At 44.9% G+C, this 20,410-nt stretch overlaps 1 protein-coding gene across 1 annotated transcript in view; it reads left to right on the forward strand.

The window, feature by feature from the left end:
- Nucleotides 1-7,264: 7,264 nt before the first annotated feature.
- The window catches only part of LOC127601983 (protein phosphatase 3 catalytic subunit alpha), a 58,869-nt gene continuing 45,723 nt past the window's right edge, over nt 7,265-20,410 (forward strand). The window contains exon 1 of the mRNA XM_052067772.1: nt 7,265-7,624. Within this exon, the coding sequence (XP_051923732.1) occupies nt 7,564-7,624 (61 nt within the window). The 5' untranslated portion in view covers nt 7,265-7,563. The remainder of the gene's footprint in view (nt 7,625-20,410) is intronic.

Genomic DNA, 20,410 nt, shown 5'->3' on the forward strand with positions numbered 1-20,410 from the left:
AATCTCTGTGAAATATTCATGGCTTTGAAATTGAACGGTTCCAGGCTGCGGGCTCGTATTGCAACCCCATCCTCCAGACCTCCTTGTGTTTGTTTTATACTGACAAGTCTTGAATGTGGTTCCTGGGTTTGGAGAAAACGTGAGCCTGTGTGATGTATATTTGCCTTGTGGACAAAGGTATGTGTACACGAGTCAATATCACCATAACGTCAACGTTATCGTTGTATTATCCATCCATTTTCAACACCGCTTATCCTGAGCAGGGTCACGGGGTAGGGGAGCCTATTCCAGCTGACTTTGGGCGAAAGGAGGACTACCCCCTGAAGTGATCGGCAGCCAGTCGCAAGGCACATAGAGAGACGAACAACTGTTCAAGCCCACATCCTCACAGTCGCTGAGTGAGAACCGATCCCACACTGCCTGCACATTCAGGCAAGTGTACCACGACACGATCAGCGACATCATTATATTTAAATAGATGTCATCCTGTTCGGAATGCATAAAGTTCAAAATTAACATGGAAACGGCAAAGTAAAATCGCTCGCAGGGTGCACAATGACAGGGTAGACATTTTTGGCTCATGTTGGAGTTTCACGAGTACATGGTGGATCTCAGAGATCGATTGTCTTCCATCAACTGATAGAGTATCTCTATGAAAGGGCAAACTTGTTAACTTTGACAATATCCGACAAGCGCACCTTCAAGTGCAAATATTTACTCTGCAACTATACACTCTTTCAGCCTTCACCAAGGAAAGGCAATGAGCCGGTCATATTGCCGCTGATAGCATGAGAAACCTTTGTAAAGAGGCAGTATACCTCATAACGGCACGGTGAACAGCATTTTCAGAGACACATAAAAAAGTTCACTGTGATGATGAAAATAGAATATACATGATCAAACAGCAAAATGCGCGAGCATGCTGACAGGTTGGATAACAACAGGGTGGGCATTTTTGGCTAATTTTAGCATTGAATAAGCACATGGTGGATCTTCACTTCGCCGTCAGCTAAGAGGCTGACTGCAAGTTTTTGTCTCAAATGATATTTGACGATGCTAGGGTGCACATGTCAAGCTTGACAACATTTATTCTGCAACTACTGAGATTTATCCATTGTGTTCATATTGTATTTAATTGAAAGATGTTTGTTGTTTTTTTTCTCTTTCTCCTTTCTTCTTTCTACATACATTCTTGCTGCTGGAGGCTGTAAATTTCCCCAGTGTGGGATGAATAAAGGATATCTTATCTTATCTTATCTTATCTTATCTTATCTTAACTACGCAGTGTTTCCCTTGAAAACAAAATGCTGGTTGTATCACTGAAAACATCAGGGGGGATTTTTAAAGGGCCGGTGACACCAAAAGGACACGGTGGACAGTCTTGTAATTCTGTCCGCATCATTTGCAGCAATATGACGTCTTTGTTGGGTGCCTCGGAAATGTTTCCTTGATGGGGAAAATGAACAAATGATGGCAGGGTTGGGGAGAAAACAATCCCATTCCCTGCTTGAGCCATTTCCCATCATTCCTGCACTCGCCACCTATTCCAGCCACACTATACAACAACGATAATCACTCCCAATAAGAGCAAGGCCCATTTGCTAACAGTCCACGGAGTGACAGATGGGTGTATGATCAGGGTAATTGTGGAACTTGGAGGAAATTAGACATCGTCCCCCTTTCAGACCAAACATATCATTTAGGGAGTCATCGGAGCCACATCTCAGCCTTGCATGCTCATGGCTTTGATTTTCACACGAGTGGCCCAATAATAACCACGTGGAGGACGCACGTTTGCAATGACAGTCAAGTCAAGTCAACAGTATTTGTAGAGCACTTTCGAACAGCCGTCGCTGCATACAAAGTGCTGTACATGGAGCGATTTAACATACACAATAAACAGTAAGACGAATCGGTAATAAGATAAGATAAGATAAGATAAGATATCTTTTATTCGTCCCACACTGGGCAAATTTACAGCCTCCAGCAGCAAGAATGTATGTAGAAAGAAGAAAGGAGAAAGAGAAAAAAAAACAACAAACATCTTTCAATTATATACAATATGAACACAAAATGGATAAATCGCAGTACTATTTACAATTTTCACATCATTTAATTATTATTATTATTATTATTATGATTGTTATTTTTTATTCATCAGCCTGACAGCAGTCGGTAGGAACGAGCGTCGGTATCTCTCCTTCTTGCAGCGCGGGTGTAACAGTCTCTGGCTGAAGGAGCTACCAAGTGCTGTCAGGGCGGGCTGGAGGGGGTCGTAGGGACTGGCCATCATAGCTTTTAGCTTAGTTAGCATCCTTAAAGGCGGTGGAAAGCACCAAGCAGTAAAATCAAGGACAAGTCATGCTGAGTCGAACGCCAAAGAATACAAGTGAGTTTTGAGGAGGGCTTTAAAGATGGGCAGCGAGGAGGCTTGCCGAATGTTCAGTGGGAGGTCATTCCAGAGAGAGGGACCGGCAATAGAAAAGGCTCGATCCCCTCTGAGCCTCAGTTTAGCTCTTGGTACCTCTAACAAAGACTGGTCCACAGACCTGAGGCGCCGGGCAGGTGTGTAGGGGCGGATGAGCTCAGAGAGGTAAGGTGGCGCGAGATTATTCAGAGATTTGAAAACAAAGAGGAGGATCTTGAAAATAACTCTAAAACGAATGGGGAGCCAGTGAAGGGATCCCAGAGTGGGAGTTATATGCTCCCTCTTACGAGTACCAGTCAAGAGGCGAGCAGCGGCATTCTGGACCAGCTGAAGGCGCTTAATGGAGGACTGGCTGACTCCAAAGTACAAGGCATTGTCAGCTAGATGGGACCTAAACCACTCAAGAGCACTGCCGCCAATGCCCACCAAGTGCTGCAAACGAGTCAGCAGAGGCTTTTGTATTCCATGGACAAAGTAGATCACTCTCTCTCTCTCTCTCTCTTTCTCTCTCTCTCTCTCTCTCTATATATATATATATATATATACACACTGTAAAAAAGTGCATTTCTTTGCAGAAAGTAATGAGACGCCTCTCACTTCTATCAGTAAAGATATCCTGGACGAATCCCATCATGCTCTGCGTGCAGTTTCCAAGCAACACAGCCAGTCATGGCTGAATTACAATATTACACTGCTCCCAGTCGTCGGAATTACTTCTTGGCTCCTCGGAATGCATTAGTGAACAACAGAGGTCCATAACAGAGCCAACAGGTGTGCTGTGTATATATACACAAAGCTTTATATTATGATGATGGGTTGGATGCAGCAGTGGAGCGCAGTGAGCTATTATCCGCCTTATGTTTATTTGCGAGCAGCACAACCGCTGAATGGCTTTTTTGCAGGTGCCGCAACAATTGGATTTGGTATTAAAAGGAAGGCGGGCGCAATCGGTCGATCTGCTGCACAAGCACTCCCGAGTGGATTCACCGAGGACCCGGACGGAGTGTCAGTCAGTCTCTTTTTGACGTAGTGGCACGGCTATGAAGCTGACCTGAGTAGGGGTGGGGGGTGGTGGTGGTGCTGGTGAAGGGCACGGCGCCGGTGTTTTTCTGGGTTGCCATGGCACCCGGAACCTGTTTTGTCCTGAAATGACCATTGCAACTGCAACGGTCGACAACGGTTGCTTTTCAGCGGCTGTACTGTACCACTAGGAAACGACATTATCTACGTAATGAAGATAAGGAGTGTCCTTGAACTTGTTTAACTTTTTTATTGTGTTTAAAAATGCACATTTCTATCGTCCAAAAGACCAAAAAGAGATGCACCAGTTGAGTCCAAATCACCTTGTAATGTTATATTGCCAAGTGGCCTTTTTTTGTCATGTGGGTCCCATTTGTATTTATCAAGCTCCTCTGCGCACGCTACCATCTTGATAGGAGTGCAGAGTCCATGTAAATGCCAAGTGGCACTCGGCCATGTTTGTTGCCAGGCGGTGAAAAGTTAAATAAGGACGACGTGTGTTTGGACTGGTAATCAACACAACGGAGCAAAGGACAGAAATCATGTGGTGTCAAACTCATTACTCAGCGGGGGCCAACATTGTAGTTATGGTTTCACCTCATCATTTTTGTACATAACCAGTGAGTCTCAAAGGTTGAATGCTTTTCATATCAAATGATCTTTGGCCACTGAAATGAATGGAAATGCCATTAATCTTTTCCGGTCTTCCTCTCCCAAAAACAATGAAAAATGTGTATTTGTATGAGGAAAAACTGTGCTCTTTTCTATTCTGCTTCATCACAACCCCCCATCATGACATAATAATAGAATTAAAACCAATTTGCCGGTTTTTGTAACACCTCTCATCTGGGTCACACTAATATTTGTCATTCTTTGCAGAGGATAAAGAATATATGACGACGGCTGAATATGAATATTTGAGTACAATTACATTGTTCGTGTACATGTGATGCTTCACTTGCTGTGTTAGTGTTAGCATTAAGCTAGCGGACTGAAAAGCTAAGCTATGTGGCTGTTTTCTATCCACAAGGCGCAATTCTCTTTTTATTTGTGTATTTATTTATTTATTGACAGTCAAATTTAACTTGGAGTGGCAATTCTTAAACAATTGTTTACTATTTGCTAACGTGCTACTGACTGCGAAGAGAGTTGAGTTGACTTCATTGCAGAAATCGGTTTCAGATTTTCTGGTAAAATGAAAAGAACAAATCCATTTCCCAAGACACATGAAGTACACGTACTTCATTTGCTTTAGTAAGACAGAAACATAATAGGGTACACCAGCTCTCACCCCCCGGGCCTTGAGTTTGACACCTGTGCTGTTGATCAACCACCAAGCAGCGTTGTTGTTCTTGCTATATTTGTATGCTAGTTGTGCTCTAAAATGAATAATTCAGTTTCCCCCTCTGGAGCAGTTCGCAGCTAATTAACAAAGAAGCGTGGTGCCAGGGCCGGGGAGCCACTAGTTGATGTGACGCAGGTTCCGTGAGTGATTCAGCCGGCGCGTGAAGCAGGGGAGCGATCCGTCTCAAATTTATTGACAGTGCTGCCGCACTGACGCCCCAAATCACTGATGCATCATGACTTGATTAATTGGAGGCCGGACAAGGGGGAAGCCTCGCGGATCAGTTAATGAAACTGCAGGGATAAAAACCACACCCACACTGATGACTCTTGCCAACCGGGCCATTCAAACGAAGCTGCCACCGTCCAAATCTCCCCCCCCCCCCCCATCCCCCATCTCATCTGTCTTTCTGTATGCACTTCTTTGACTCTCCGTCTGATCAAACCACACTCCATCTGCACTCTCACTCTCAATTAGCGCTGTTGTTAGGGGAGATAAATACGTTTGCTACAGCTGCACCACTGTCCAAATTTCCCCCGAGGAGCAATTCTCAATGAGCCGATGCATCAGAGAAAGTTTGGAGAGAAGACGAGGATAAAAGAGGCAGGCTTTTATACACCAGGAACAGCTGAGAATAGCTTTGAAGCTTAATTTTCAGTCAACATGGGCTTAAGATGTGTGCTGTATGTACTGTTTTGTCGAAGGAATGATGTGTGTGATTCAGTGGCGGGCCTTGAGTTTCGTACCTGGAAGGGTCCAGGTGGGGGCTTGCCTGACCGAACTACTTCACCGTCGAAATGATTGCAAAAATGTCAGCGAAAAGAGGTTTTGCTCCAAGCAATCAGAGGGTAGTAAAATGCTGACACGATTCAGGAGCAGCATGCTGGGCTCTGGATGATAAATTGAAATCAAAATCTATTTCATGCAACGGTCCATATTGATTGTACAGTTGAACAAAGGTTGTCCAAACTATGGCCCGGGGGCATTTGTGGCCCACCGTCCATTGTAAGCAGCCGGCAGCAAATACTAAAAATGACATTTTCTACTGATGAACATCTTTTATATACTGGAGATCTTTTCTGAATATGCAAAGATACAAATATTTATAACTAAACGAGTCACAACATTTCTCTTTATAACAATGCGGTGAATAAAGATTTTTGCACGTAAAATGGTTTCTTCCACTTTCTGCTTTGTGTCAGGTCTGCATTTGTGAACACATCACATGAATGATTCCCGTTGATTGAGCAGCTGCAATGTTTAGCAATGTTTTGAAAAAAAGAAAAGACATTAAAGAGAGCTTGGAGGCACTTATGGGCCGCATGGGAACTTACCGCTGTACCCTTTTTAGCAGAGTTGAGGATCAATGGCAGAAGCTGATGAAGCCATCAATCTTGAGCACAATGAGCCAGGAATTAATGGTTGCGCCAAGAATGCATTGCAATTGGGAGCCACGCAGTGCACGTCATTGCATCGGGATGGATGGCTGGATGAATGGAAAATGGTTTTAAAGGATTGCCCAGCATTTGTCCCTTCAGCAAAAGATAGTTAATCAAATCAAGTGGCTGGAATCTGCCGTCTCTTCATTTCCAGGGCTTGCACATAAACAACGCAGATTGAATTACCGGCCGTCTTTCCAAGTCTTGGAGCAGATCAATTATAAGCCAAGGTTTGGGGACGGCCAATTGGCTAATTTCTCTAACTCGCTTACATTTTGGACGACTTACTGAATCAAATTGCACGCTGAAAGGGAATCGCCAGCAGGGGACTTGATCAAGTTCCTTTCGACACACAATTGATGTGAAGCTTTGCAAATTTTAAACATTTTCAAAATGTCAACCATGTGTCTTCACAAACATTCATTTTAAAAACACACTCAGAATCATTTGAATACTTTTTGTGATTTCAGAAGTGCGCATCAAATTGGCAAACTTAGCAGTCTCTTGCATTAATCGGGATCTAAAAAGGGGTTGAACCAATTTGGGCACCAATCAACAAAGAGATTTTACCATTCTGCATCGACATTAAAAGTTTTAAATCAAATATTCGCAAACAAAACATATCGGTAGTTGACTTTCTTTCCCCCTTATGTCCCTTTTGACGGTTAGTAAAAATGTTCCTGCCCGAAGAAACAAAAAACTTTACTGTTCTGAAAAAAACTACTCATTGTGTACTCAGTAATGAATCAACTTTGACTGGCATTCATCACATTAGCTACAAAAAAACCCCAACAACAACAACAACAAATCTCAATTTATAAGACTTTTTTCCTGGTCAAAATTAATTTTTATATCACAGATTTTTAATTGTTATTTAATTTGTTTAAACAATATCAAGGCTGAATTTCTCCTCTGTGATAATCAAGTATCGTCTTATCGTAAATGAAATATAGGGGCGTGACGTTGCGTGCTATGGACCAATAGGATCGTCTTATTTTCCGAGTGGGCGGGCTCGAGAGACCAGCACTTTTGCGTGCGCTCTCGCTCTCTCCGCCTCTTGTGTCTCTCTCTGCATTACGTTGAGGCAACTGTGCGCGGAGTAACAGTAAATCAGACCTCGCAGCCGGAGCAGTGAAACCGAAAACCTGTAAACCTCGTCGCTATATTTTTGGCCGCTGACAGGAGCGACTGAGCCCCCCCCACCCCCCTCTCCCGGCCTTGTCTTTCCTTCCTCGGCTGGAGGCACCAAGAGACTTGTCCGGTGAGAGCGACGCGGCCAAGCGTTTTTCCGCCTACTTTCTACTCGAGCTCAATATTCGTTCACACTGGAAATGTCCGAAACCAAGCCGAATGACGAGCCCAAGTTATCGACGACGGACAGGGTGGTGAAATGTGAGTACTCCATTTGCTCTTTGACATTTTCTACAAGCCACCCCCACCCCCTTCCACACATACACACACTCACGCACACACACACCTCTAGACGTATTCGCGGTCGAGATGGTTGGTTGGCCGTGAAGCTGTGGAGGAAGAAGAAGGGTGTTAGCCGAGAGGTGACAGCGGCTCCGTACGAGGAAGTGAGGCTCACTCCCACTGGGTCGACCCGGTTGGGCTCCGTATGAGCCACATTGTACCTTTTCACCGTTTTCACCGGCCACCAGTGCAGCCTGCAAGTATGTCACATTGTGCAAAAGCATTGCAAGGGCGAGTTAGAAGCTCATTTTGCATTGCACAGCCGTCCATAGTTTTTTTTTAGGGCTTCTTTTCTCATTCTACCGTTGCTTAATATTGTTGGGGTCGGGGGATATCGACACTATTCATGCCTACCTGCGTTTGACATTCCACCTTTGCAATCTAGCAAAAGAACCCCATAAAGATCGCAATCGGTTTGGGTGCACACAAAAGCAATGCAGCCAGTTAAATGCGAGTTTTCCTGTCGCGCTGACAAGGATTACCCCCCCCCCCCCCAAACACACAGACTCACCAATCCCCATCCCCGCCCCATTTCTGCCTTGTTTTTTTAGCCTCAAACTGAGTGTGACGTGCCACACTTTGCTCCAATCTGCCCTACAGAAGTGCTTGTGTGTGTCCAGTGGTGCCGCTGGCTTGACAAGCAGGAGATGAGATGGTGCAGAATTCTTTTTAAAAATGAAAAAGGTGGCTTCACGCTTTTTTGTTGCCATTCAAGTAAATCACTTTCTTGTCAAAGTCAGGAGAGAGAGAATGAAATGGTGCGTGTTAAATTCTCTGCGAGCGTAATGCTGATAACGATGTAGATAGGTCCATGAATGCATCGGTTGCGAGCGTGGTGTTATAACCTGAATGAGCAATTTAGCAAAACAAATTATGTAACGGTGCTTCCAGGCATGTTCTTTATCCTCTGCAAAGAACGACTTTGAAGAGTATGTCAAGGCACCACTTTAATTCAATTCAGACTAATTCGAGACAAACAATTATCAAAGCCTGTCAATGAAATTGGATGCTTCAGTATAAAAAGCAACAAAAAAAATGTCCCAAATACTTCTGCTGCCGAACGTTAAAGGACATACGCGTAATGTCTTGCTCAGTTGACTTGTTTTATTTCCTTGCCAATATTTCAAAAGATCACTGCCCATGACAGTCTCCAGCAAAGGCAAATTAATAATGGATATGATAAGTATGGCTTTTGAAGAGATTGAGCAATATATTCAAGATGCTCTGACGTTACTTTTCCCCGTGTCACGCGTTTGTTTTCTGCTTTCATATTTTATCATTCTTTATTCAAATGCACTATAAATACCATCTTTGCGATTCAGAGTTACTCGGGCACTCGGAATTGTTTATTCCATTGCGAGAAGTGTGTGTTTTGCTTATTGTGACAACACAGGTGCTTTGCTTTGTGTGTACAAAGCAGCTTTCCAAAATTCCTCCAGGCTAAAGGTGCAAAGTCACTTGTTTGTCTGCCACCTATCTGGCCCTGCCGCAAGCTTTCGGTCCAACTCTGAATCCATTTGGCACTGCGCAGGAGCCTCACGACCGAGAATGCGATAAGCAGCTTTTTGCATCATATGTTCATTTCTTGCTTGTGTCCCTTCCTGTTTGTTGAGTTGCTCAAGATTTCTTCATCACAGTGAGGTGGAGCGCAGGAAACGGCATGACTTGAACTTACTGGCGATGCCTTTCTGATGAGACTTTGACCAACATTCTTGTTTTAGTGTCAGAGAAAATTGTCTCTTTGTCCGTGTCGAAGTCCTATAAAGACATTGTGGTTTGGAGTAGATTCAATGTGTTTCTCTGAATGTTGAGGATATTTGTCTGTTTTTGACACTTGGAGTGGCCTTTAAAAAAAATGCAGTCAATTGGCGAGCCCGAGGCAAGGGAAAAATTTGCTCTGCCTGAATAATACCAGAAAGAAGGTTAAAAAAAAACTAAGTGCGGTCATTGTAGTTGATGAAAAGTATTGCAATTACAAAAATTGAACAATTGACTCTTTCTATTCCAGCTATTTTTAAAAGGAGAACCTATTCAGTTCCAGACACTTGAGTATTCTGACTGATCTTTCAAGGTTCATGGAAAATAATGTTTTTATGACTATGGCAACACATCAACTACAAAATGAAAGATTACGCTCTCGTCTTTGTTCACAAAAAAGTTTGTTTCCATATGCCATTTATTTATTTTTGTTGCTAATCAGCAGTCAAACATGGGTTGGGCTTCACCCGAATCACCTCGTTTGGACCAAAAAACGCAGGAAACAAGGTCTTGATGCAAATAATATTTGTTTTGGTGACACCCTTGTCCTTTTTTTCTGTTAAATATGAACAACAATGAAAATGTGCTTTCAATGGCACAATAATGAAAGATCATCACCAGTGTAACAATTTTACGTTTGGTAAACTACAAACTATTTGCACACCATTTGGTCGAAGTAGTAGTGGTAATATTTAGACGTGTGTGTGCATGTCATGCCATCTACTTCTAAGTTTGAATATGTGTCATCTTTTCTGCCTTTTATGATACTTTTTGCATTTGATTTAACATGACAAACACTTTGCTCAACCACAAGTAGCTTGTAATGGTCAAATTTCAAAATCTTTACGTTATCCGCATTCTGTTGATACATGTGAGACCCAATGTTGCCATCTGCCTGCCATAATTATTATGTGTGTTTACTTTTTTGTTTTTAACTTTCCCATTGCCGGAAATAAATGAAAATCGTAGTTGACGACAGAGTTGCTCTTTAGGATTCCCGACGATATTTCCCTTTAACGACACTCAAATAGTTGATATCTTAAATGAGCTTGTGGGGTTTTATTTTGGTATTCATCTGTAGAGAATGAATAAGATCAAACAGTCACCGAAAACTTTCGGAAATTGATCAAAACTAACAAACCTGCTCTCTAAAACTAACTGAAATCGAAATAAATGCCAACACAAAATGAATACGAACTGCAATGAAACAACCCAAACTATTATGTAAAGTGACTTTGGGGAAATGATGTTGCTAGCTTAGCACAACAGCGGGTCTTCTAGTCTAATGCTCTTCAACTAAAGCTGAATGCTAAACACACATTTGACAGTGGCCGTGGTCCAAATAGCGGTAATGGGTGTTTTTCTGCTCAGGCGCACCAGGGACCACATCACCACAAGCAGAGACGGATCGCATGTGACAATTTGACTTTTGCCGGGAGGCCACCTGACGCGTGCGCGTTAGCGCGTGCGTGCTGGAGAGCTCGCCGTGCTGACGGCAGGATGTGAAAACCGGCAGCCAGCTGGAGTCATTTTTAGTCCAGAACGTAAACAAGAGCCACGTATTTGATCCTAATCATCAGCGGATGCTTCTACTTGTGTGTCTACCACCGAGTGGATATTTGTATTCTGTCGTTTTGATTAAAAATAATTTTGAAAATGTATTCGGTGAACCGTTCATCAGGATGAAAGCAACTTGATATGCAATGACTGTACATCACGGGCGGCCCGGTAGTCCAGTGGTTAGCACGTCGGCTTCACAGTGCAGAGGTACCGGGTTCGATTCCAGCTCCGGCCTCCCTGTGTGGAGTTTGCATGTTCTCCCCGGGCCTGCGTGGGTTTTCTCCGGGTGCTCCGGTTTCCTCCCACGTTCCAAAAACATGGATGGTAGGCTGATTGGACGCTCTAAATTGTCCCTAGGTGTGAATGTGAGCGTGGATGGTTGTTCGTCTCTGTGTGCCCTGCGATTGGCTGGCAACTGATCCAGGTTGTCCCCCGCCTACTGCCCGAAGACGGCTGGGATAGGCTCCAGCACCCCCCGCGACCCTAGTGAGGATTAAGCGGTTCAGAAAATGGATGGATGGATGGATGGACTGTACATCATCTCCCATGAGTTTGTTTATTACTGACATGGAAACGCTGTATTAGATACAAGCAAGCTGCCTTTCAAATCAATCCGACTTTGGATTTGACACTTTCTGTCATTGGCACCGCTTAAGTGGGCTGGTATGCAGTGGTACCGAGTACAACCGCTTCTCACTTTTACCCTCTAGCGTAGCAGGACTTCACATGAGCCCACATTACGTTTATTTGGTGTGTGTGTGTGTGCTGTCACTTAAACATGTCAAAGAAGCTGCAAACACACTCATAACGTCACACGTCAACAACGCAAAGGCTAACTTCAAAATAAAAGCTTACCGAGTAACATTGAAACTATTACAATGGCATTTGTAGCTTTTACGTCGAAGGTGTCTATTGTGGTGGTGTGACGTCCCGGCTTGACTCCCCCTTTCGCCAATTCGGTTGACCTTATCACAATCTTTAGTGCTTTTACATACATAGTGACCGACAACACAACGCCATCCTGTCGCTAATTTACGACACGAAGAAACGGCCATCGTATGATAACGACACAAATCTCCGTCCTAACTTTGATGTCTCGCGATGCACACGAGATATGAGGTGCATTCAAATGCGGTCGGATATTTCCCACTCCGACATGGCTGATACAAAGGGGGTCGAGACAATAATTTAAAAATATATTTAATCATATCAAATAAAATGCCGGGAGGTGGGGTTTTAACTGGAGCGACACAGATTTTTTCATGGGGCTTTATGATGCCACCATCCTTGGTCACGTCACGATGTTGTGAAGGTGCATCCTTCGAACCTTTGACGCTCATTAGATTAAGAAAGAATTAGTCTCTGTTGTGGATTTAGGGCACGGCAAAGCGACGGATTTGGCCAGATTAAGCTCCATATAGGGGGATAACGGCGGCTCTGCTCGGAGGTTGTAATCTGACTCTGGATGACGCCTGCTAATTCACGTGAACAAATGGACGCGTGGTGCTTAAAAAGATGAAGGAGCAGCTCGTGAAGTGACGAGATGAAGTTTGAACGGGCGCTCTTGTTTTCTCCGCAGATGCAAAGCATTTAGCGGCTTTCATCTCGTGGCCGCGAGACATCAATTTACCTCGCTTTTTTTCGGGGGGGGGGGGGGGGCGAGGGGTGAGCATTGGCGATTGACAAAAAAAAAAGTAATAATTTGGAAGGGAAACAATATTGGCGTGTTATTAGATGCCTCGGTCTTGGATTCCGTGCGTTAATAGAGACTGTGTTTGTACACCATGCGGACGTCTACTTTTAGACAAGTTGGACAGGCTAACCCAGTCAGCTGCCAGCTAGCGGGTTCGAGTGGTGGTTGTAAATCTGCTTCCTCACCCTTACGGAGCAAGCACTGGGATAACGTAGCTTGTGTGGGTGGATCGGTGTGCGCGCACTTTGTTCAGTGGCATTAACACGCTTGGATCATGTCTCGGCTCAATCATTCATTCATTCATTCATCTTCCGAGCTGCTTGATCCTCACTAGGGTCGCGGGGGGTGCTGGAGCCTATCCCAGCTGTCTTCGGGCAGTAGCCGGGGGACACCCTGAATCGGTTGCCAGCCAATCGCAGGGCACACAGAAACGAACAACCATTCGCACTCACACTCACAACTAGGGACAATTTAGAGTGTTCAGTCAGCCTGCCACGCATGTTTTTGGAATGTGGGAGGAAACCGGAGCACCCGGAGAAAACCCACGCAGGCCCGGGGAGAACATGCAAACTCCACACAGGGAGGCCGGAGCTGGAATCGAACCCGGTACCTCTGCACTGTGAAGCCGACGTGCTAACCACTGGCTACCGGGCCGCCCTCAGCTCAATCAATATTCAGGAATTGACATTTGATTGTAAAATACTAATCCATTTAGTGAAAAACAAGCACCGAGGTGACTGACGACGCCAACTTAACCAGCCATCAGTGGCTTTTCACGTGACGATCTCGTCTTATTTCCCAAATCATTGTTTTACTTTTTTAAAATTCATGACACAAACACATTCCTTTTGCTAACTATCATAACCAATACCCCGCGACATACTGTACGTACATACGTAAATCTGTCCCCCTATGTCTGTTTCAGATTGTCCGGATAAATGTCAGTTGGTAAACCGATGGGATTTTCAGTCAAAAGTGGTGCGTCGCGAACTAACTTCCACGTCTCATATAACATGTTGCGGTCATGCTATTCTTCAGAGTTGTCTTCAAGAAAAAAAATCAGGAGGGCCAGATAGTTGATACTGCGACTTTAAATGAACAGTATAGACCAGTGGTCCTCAACTAGAAAGGCCGTCGGTCCACTTTTTTTTTTTTTTAATAAGACCAAGGTCCTTGCACGGCGGTCATGGGGAGAAGGGCTATATGCCAATTTAGTATGGTCAAATAATCGGGTCAAATAACAATTATTCACTTTGCCAGTACACAGCAAATAATGAGAGGTATTGTGTTGCGGCATAGGAATTCTTTTATTTTGTTAAGTTGTGCTTGCTTAATAATAGAAATAGCCCTTTTAGGAAAATAAGACATTTTTACTTTAACTTTGTTAAACAGTAGTTGTCTTTTTTCCTTAATTTAACAAAAGCAAAACAAAATACTCATTTTACTCAAATAAATACTAAACATGAAAACAAAAATATTATTTTCATTTGTACAATTCCCCTTTTCACATCCCCTCTGAAATCACTGAAAAATATATCAGCAGAGGAGTTAAGAACCATTTTAAATACTGACACAAGGGAGCACAGAAATGTGCAGTGCTGTTCTTCCACTAAAGGTGAATGCAATGTCTGAGGCAGGTGTCACCAACATTTTTGAGGGTGAGAGCAACTTCATGTGTACCGATTGTGTGAAGGGCTACCAAATTGATACACGTCTGAAATAACATATTTGTCCAAAATACCTTCAATAATATGAGGATGTGTTATTTTTAATACTTGATGATTTAAATTGTCAGACTTTGATCGTGTTTCGAAATGTCTCACAGTACTGCCAATGTTTGCATTTTTAAATCATAATTTCTACTAGCAAATCACAATGTCCAGGCACTGGCGGGCTACTCAAGTGGTCTTCACGGGCTACCTGGTGCCCGCGGGCACCATGTTGGTGACCACTGGTCTGAGGCATGCAAATATTATTTGAGGACGCCATTGGGATGTTCATTTAACATGTTGCGGTGTTCTGCTGTTAAACAGCTGCAAAGATCCCCGGGTAGACGGGAGCAAAACTGCACACAATCGAAACCTCCCGCGATTCGTCTTGTCTAATTGTCTGTGTGCGGCTCTTCTGTGCTGAAGCTGTGAGCACACTGTGGCGTCGCGCATGCGTCTGTTTCCTGACATAATCCACCATTTTGAATGCGTGTCGCTTATGTATGGACACACCTTAAGTTCAGAGGACCCAATCAACGCATCGTTATCGCCGACATGCGCTGCTCCAGTTCGTCAAACATTATACACACACAGTGGCGCTGCTGCGTCCTCTGCAATACATCTGTTCGTGCACGCAAATAATACAACGGATATTTTTAACAAGCGATCGCGGTAATGTGCAGATTATAGTCCAAAAATATCAAATGTATAATGTAAAAATCACATTAGAATTTATTATTTTATACAATTTGCCGAGGGCCCGGACAGAGGAGGTCGGCGGTCCGGTCGTGGACCGCGGTCCGCCAGTTGAGCTTCCTCAACTGACGGGTATAGACGTTATGTCTCTTTATACCCATTCATAGTCAGCAAGCGGAACATTTTCCTGTCATGGAATTAGGTCAGTATGTCAGCATTCCTAGTTCCGGTGTCTCTCTTTTTTTTTTTTTTTTTCTTTCTTTAACTGGCGCCTAAAACAGAAGTGTCATCTTTTGAGGTAGTCAATCTCAAGGTTTAATGAACCAGATGTCACACCTAAATGCCGTCTGACTGTTTGCGTCTTCCCAGAACGCACACGCGCAGACACGCACACAAACAAACACACTTGTGACTTTGCCCTTATTATCATGAGGAGGCTTCATGTGGCGAAAACATACCTGGGGTGTAATTCTGTGGTGAGCGAACAGGGGCAAGCCCCTACATGCGATTTTGAAACACACACACACGCACACACACGCAGGATTTTCATTTGGAGACCCCCTTTCACTCGCTTATGCCCACCATAATCATATCCAGGAAATGTCAAATGGCAAAGCTCTTATCGGTTTGCTGTCTGTCAAAGTGCGCAGAGGTTTGAATTTCTTTGCATTCAGCTTGTTAATTGTTGCATTTCAGCTGTCAAAGTGCTGCTATTCCCATTTGTCCTCGAGAGTTGTCACACCGCATTCCACTGCATGTTCACTATGGAGTTTTGCTCCCCCCCCCCCCTTTTTTTTTTTTTAATCCGGTAATGGCATCAAGGGCTTTAATGGCATTTAGATGAGGCTGCAGTTTTTGAGCAGAGAGGATTTTGTATATTTTATATCTCACGGCCATTAAGCAAATGAGCAAAAACATGGCCAATTGAGAAAAGCCCTAATTGCAGATGGGGAAATGCTCATGCGTCTTGCGTTTTTTAATTGTTTTTTTTCTATCCCCACTCCTTGCTTCACCTGCTGTTTGATATGACAACCCAAGGGAAAAGTTTTCCCATCTTTCAGATGTCATTAGCTTACTAACCTCATGGTGTGGACAAAAGAGAAACTCCAGCTATACAAATACAGCTGGAGGTGAGCGCTGGCCTCAAGGTTTATTTACATTGGTTGGCATTCGCTGATCACAGGCCGCCCCCACTCCGAGTCAAGCTTCTTGTTCCACGTGGTGCTTGGGAGTGAGCAGCCTGTCAGGATACGGTCTTGGCATTTGATTTATTTTTCTGCATTTGCACTTTTTGATGCTGCTGGCTGACATCGCTTAGATTTTTTTTTTTCATTTTGAAGTTCCCAGCAGCCTGTCGCGGTTTCATGGCTGAATTGACTCACCTTCCAGGTTGTGTTCGGGGTATCGCAGACTGTTGCTACCGACAACAACACAACGTTCTGAAATAATGTTCAGTTGCTAATTAAGGACGCCAGAACGCTGACTTCATAACGGCGACACTGTATTGTATGGCGCCTGTTGCCAGCTTTTCGCACCGACTGCGCGAACGGCGCTCGAGTTAATAGATGTAAACACGATTGCACGTTTTAATGCTGACGCAGTTGTCGACACCACTGATCACTGACGAACAAGCCAGCGTTACTCAAGTGTGTTGTTTCAGCAAGCAAAATCGCTACTGTGGTTTTGACGCCACTTTGACTCAAACGATGGGGAGAGATTCATCCAAAATTCTCACTCATGTTTATCGAGAGGAACAGAGTGTGCTGCTAATCAGTTTAGATTTAAGTTTCAAGTGGTGCTGATCTAAAAATGAAAACCAGTTCGCCGTTTTTTATTCTGAAATGTGTTTTTTTTTTGCCTTCTGTATCTTTAACCAAGCAAAAAATATATTTTCATTTGTATTTTTTTCCCCAAACACTCGATTATTCAATACAATTTTCAATAGGATATCCAAAGATCAAAATATGACATAACTGCAGGCCAAACAACACCAGATTTATGATGCTTTTTAAGATTTCCGTCTTACAGGTTAGGTGTACGCTAAAATAAAGGCAAAAGAACCATTCGAGCCATCGCTTTGATGGCGCTCATGACTTGACTGATAACATTTGAACCATGCCATTGAGCCTTTCCTACCCACGTGGGGGGAGGAGGAGGGGGGAGGACCTGGCCTACCCGCTCAAAGCAAACCTTGGAGAGGTTGAAGTGAGGCCCAATCGTGACTTGAGGTGTGTGTGTGTGTTCTTGTTGTTGTTGTTGAGTAGGACTTGGTGCTTATCTGCTGATCTGCTCTTGATGTGAAATTTCATTAGCGCGACCCGCTCATTCCCTCCTTCTATGTCCAATTTCTCCGCTTTGCAGTTAAATGAATTTTGCACTGAAGCCACATGTGATAAAGTGTGGTTTGCCCACAGCCCGAGGCGAAGCAAAGTGTCTCAAACCCTCTGGAAATGAAGCCCACTCTTTCGGAGTTGGCCTCCACCGTTGCCAGGCAATCACGCATCTCATCAGCCCATCTTAGAGTGAGCTTCCGTTGGCCAGATTGCGTGGAGGTCGGTGTGTTCCACGGCTCCCATTGATTATTATTTGCCCGTCTAAGCATCGCCGGGGAGTCCTGCATCGCGCTCGGCAATCGTTTGATCCCTGATGCCGTCTCACTCCATGTTAGAGTAGAGCCAGTCGAGCTTGTAGGTGGGGGAACACCCGCTCTCGGGGGTATTGTGGCGAGCAATGAGACCCCTTAGTGGAGATGCAATGGAACCTGGTTCACCGACTCGACTCATTCCGGAACGTTCATGAGCCCACGCCTGTTTCACATTGAATCAAACGGAAGTCACGGCAGTATTTACCGTATTGGCCCGAATGTAAGACGGCCCTGATTATAAGACGACTCCTGTCCCGTAAATTAATGGCTTCAGGTTTTTGAAATGTAAATCATAACTTCTCCTCAGCTTCCAGTTAACCTGGCCCCCGATCTTCGACCCACTTTTCTTCAGATTGTCACTACGTTTCTACATTTTCTGTTATCTCTTCTATTATTTTCTCCTCTTTTCCTTCTTACCACTACTTTTTTATATTTCTTCTTCGTGCTACCGCTATTTTTATTCTTGGTGGAAGGGGTTCACTTTGGCCTGGGGAGTCAAGTTCAGCATTCGCTTCGATGATATCTGGCGCCATCTAGCGCCGTGAATGGGTATAATGTCTAGACCCCGAATATAAGATGACCCCCATTTTATACATCTTCCGAACCGCTTGATCCTCACTAGGGTCGCGGGGGGTGCTGGAGCCGATCCCAGCCGTCTCCGGGCAGTAGGCGGGGGACACCCTGAATCGGTTGCCAGCCAATCGCAGGGCACACAGAGACGAACAACCAGTCACGCTCACACTCACACCTAGGGACAATTTAGAGTGTTCAATCAGCCTGCCACGCATGTTTTTGGAATGTGGGAGGAAACCGGAGCACCCGGAGAAAACCCACGCAGGCCCGGGGAGAACATGCAAACTCCAAACGCCGGAGCTGGAATCGAACCCGGTACCTCTGCACTGTGAAGCCGACGTGTTAACCACTGGACTACCGGGCCGCCCCCCCCATTTTATTTCAATGCAAAAATCAGACTCTTATATTTGGGCCAATACAGTATTTTAGCTATTGTTGCATTTTGTTCACAAACCCGAGGCATTTGGGTAATGGCGTAGCAGGAAATTAGGGTTGAAACGATATATCGAATACCCCAAATCAAAATATTGACTCAAGTGATCCTTTTTCCTCACGGACGAATGTCTCTGCCGTTTTAGTTGGGGTACTGCTGTTGAACAAACGCTATCATGCAGTCCTCTTGTAGTGGTGAAGTGGAAACGATGTTGAGCTCGGGGGCGGTTGACTTGCCCCTTTGCAACGTCTCTCCGTCAGAGCCATGTCGTAATGACAAAACACGCTTGATGCTTCAAGCCTGTCTTCCTGTACAGAATGTAATCCGATCCCCCTGGAGGAATGCGGTGCGCTTTGGGCACAGCCAAAGTGAAGTACCAGTCAGCCGCTCCGCCCGCCGAGAGTGTAACTAAGTGATCTGAAGCCGGTGCTCCGGTTGCAGGCAGCCGGAGAAAAATCAAGTTCGCCTCCGCCATCCTCAAAAACGCATTCATGATACGTTTCCATCTTGTACACTTCTTGAAAAAGACACAATGTGACATTATCCGGGAGCTGCACGAAGGCTTCTTTTATTTCTGTTTGTTTTAGAGCCGGCCCTCCTTCTGCGCCCAAACAGATGGAGTATACACATGCAGGGGCCGTCTCTTTTCGGCCGTATTTGCTTTGAAAGAAAATAAACTAGAATGTGTTGTGACACAGCAAACTGGCAGAGTATCCACCAATATGTTCTTTTAGCCTATACCGTCAAGAAATATGGTTTTGAGAGCCATATTTAAATGGCAGTTCAGCAACATTGTCCGCTTCTTTTGTCGGTCACAAGGGAGGGGGAGGTCGAACGTGAGCCCGCAAGCCGACACGACAGTTGCAGAGGCGGACAAAGTTTGGATCCAAAAAAAAGTCCTAATCGACGTAATATAAACTTACTGAGTCGCCGCAACCTGGATTTCGGAAAGGAGGCCCTGACCCCTCTGTGACGTTGCCTTCCTCTTGACTGAACGGCGGGTCGCGAATGTGGCGCTAACTACCTTTAAGCTAGCGGCTGGCCGTAAAGCCCGCACAGATGGTGCCTTCTGCATAATACGCTGCCAGTGAATTTGGAAAGTGCTCTCTCTGCAGTATGGAGGTCAGGCTGGCGGCAGAGGAGGATGATTTACTCCTCCGGTCCCTTTTAGCCCACGGTGCTTGCATAATCGCCTGCTACTTCAGGGGCTCCGTCACAGCTTCTCCAGTTTTTATAGAGCACCACTGGGGGAGCTGGTAATGGCGAGACGAGGTGCGCGTGTTCACTCGTAGCCGATGCTGACTCAGAATTCCTTTGCTTGTTAGAGATTCAAGTCTTTTATCAGCCAACCTTGTCTGGCTTCCCCCCCCCGCCCACCCCTTCAGTTCTTGGCTGTTGGGTACTCCTGGCAGGAGCGGGAGCACCCGTCACACCCACACAGGTAGAGAGGTAGGCGTGGGCAAAGAGGTGGGGGGGTGGGGGTGCGGGGGTGGGATCAGGAAGCTGTTGTTAAGGGACGGGGGATTTTTAGGGCTCATGTTGTTTTGGCAAGAAGCAGTATAGGAGGAGGTGGCTGGCTGGCTGCGCCATCCCATTGCCTCGCCACCTGTCCTGAAAACCCGCTGTCACTATGCCAGAA

The sequence above is a fragment of the Hippocampus zosterae genome, chromosome 1 (genome assembly GCF_025434085.1).
Source record: "Hippocampus zosterae strain Florida chromosome 1, ASM2543408v3, whole genome shotgun sequence".
NCBI lineage: Eukaryota > Metazoa > Chordata > Actinopteri > Syngnathiformes > Syngnathidae > Hippocampus > Hippocampus zosterae.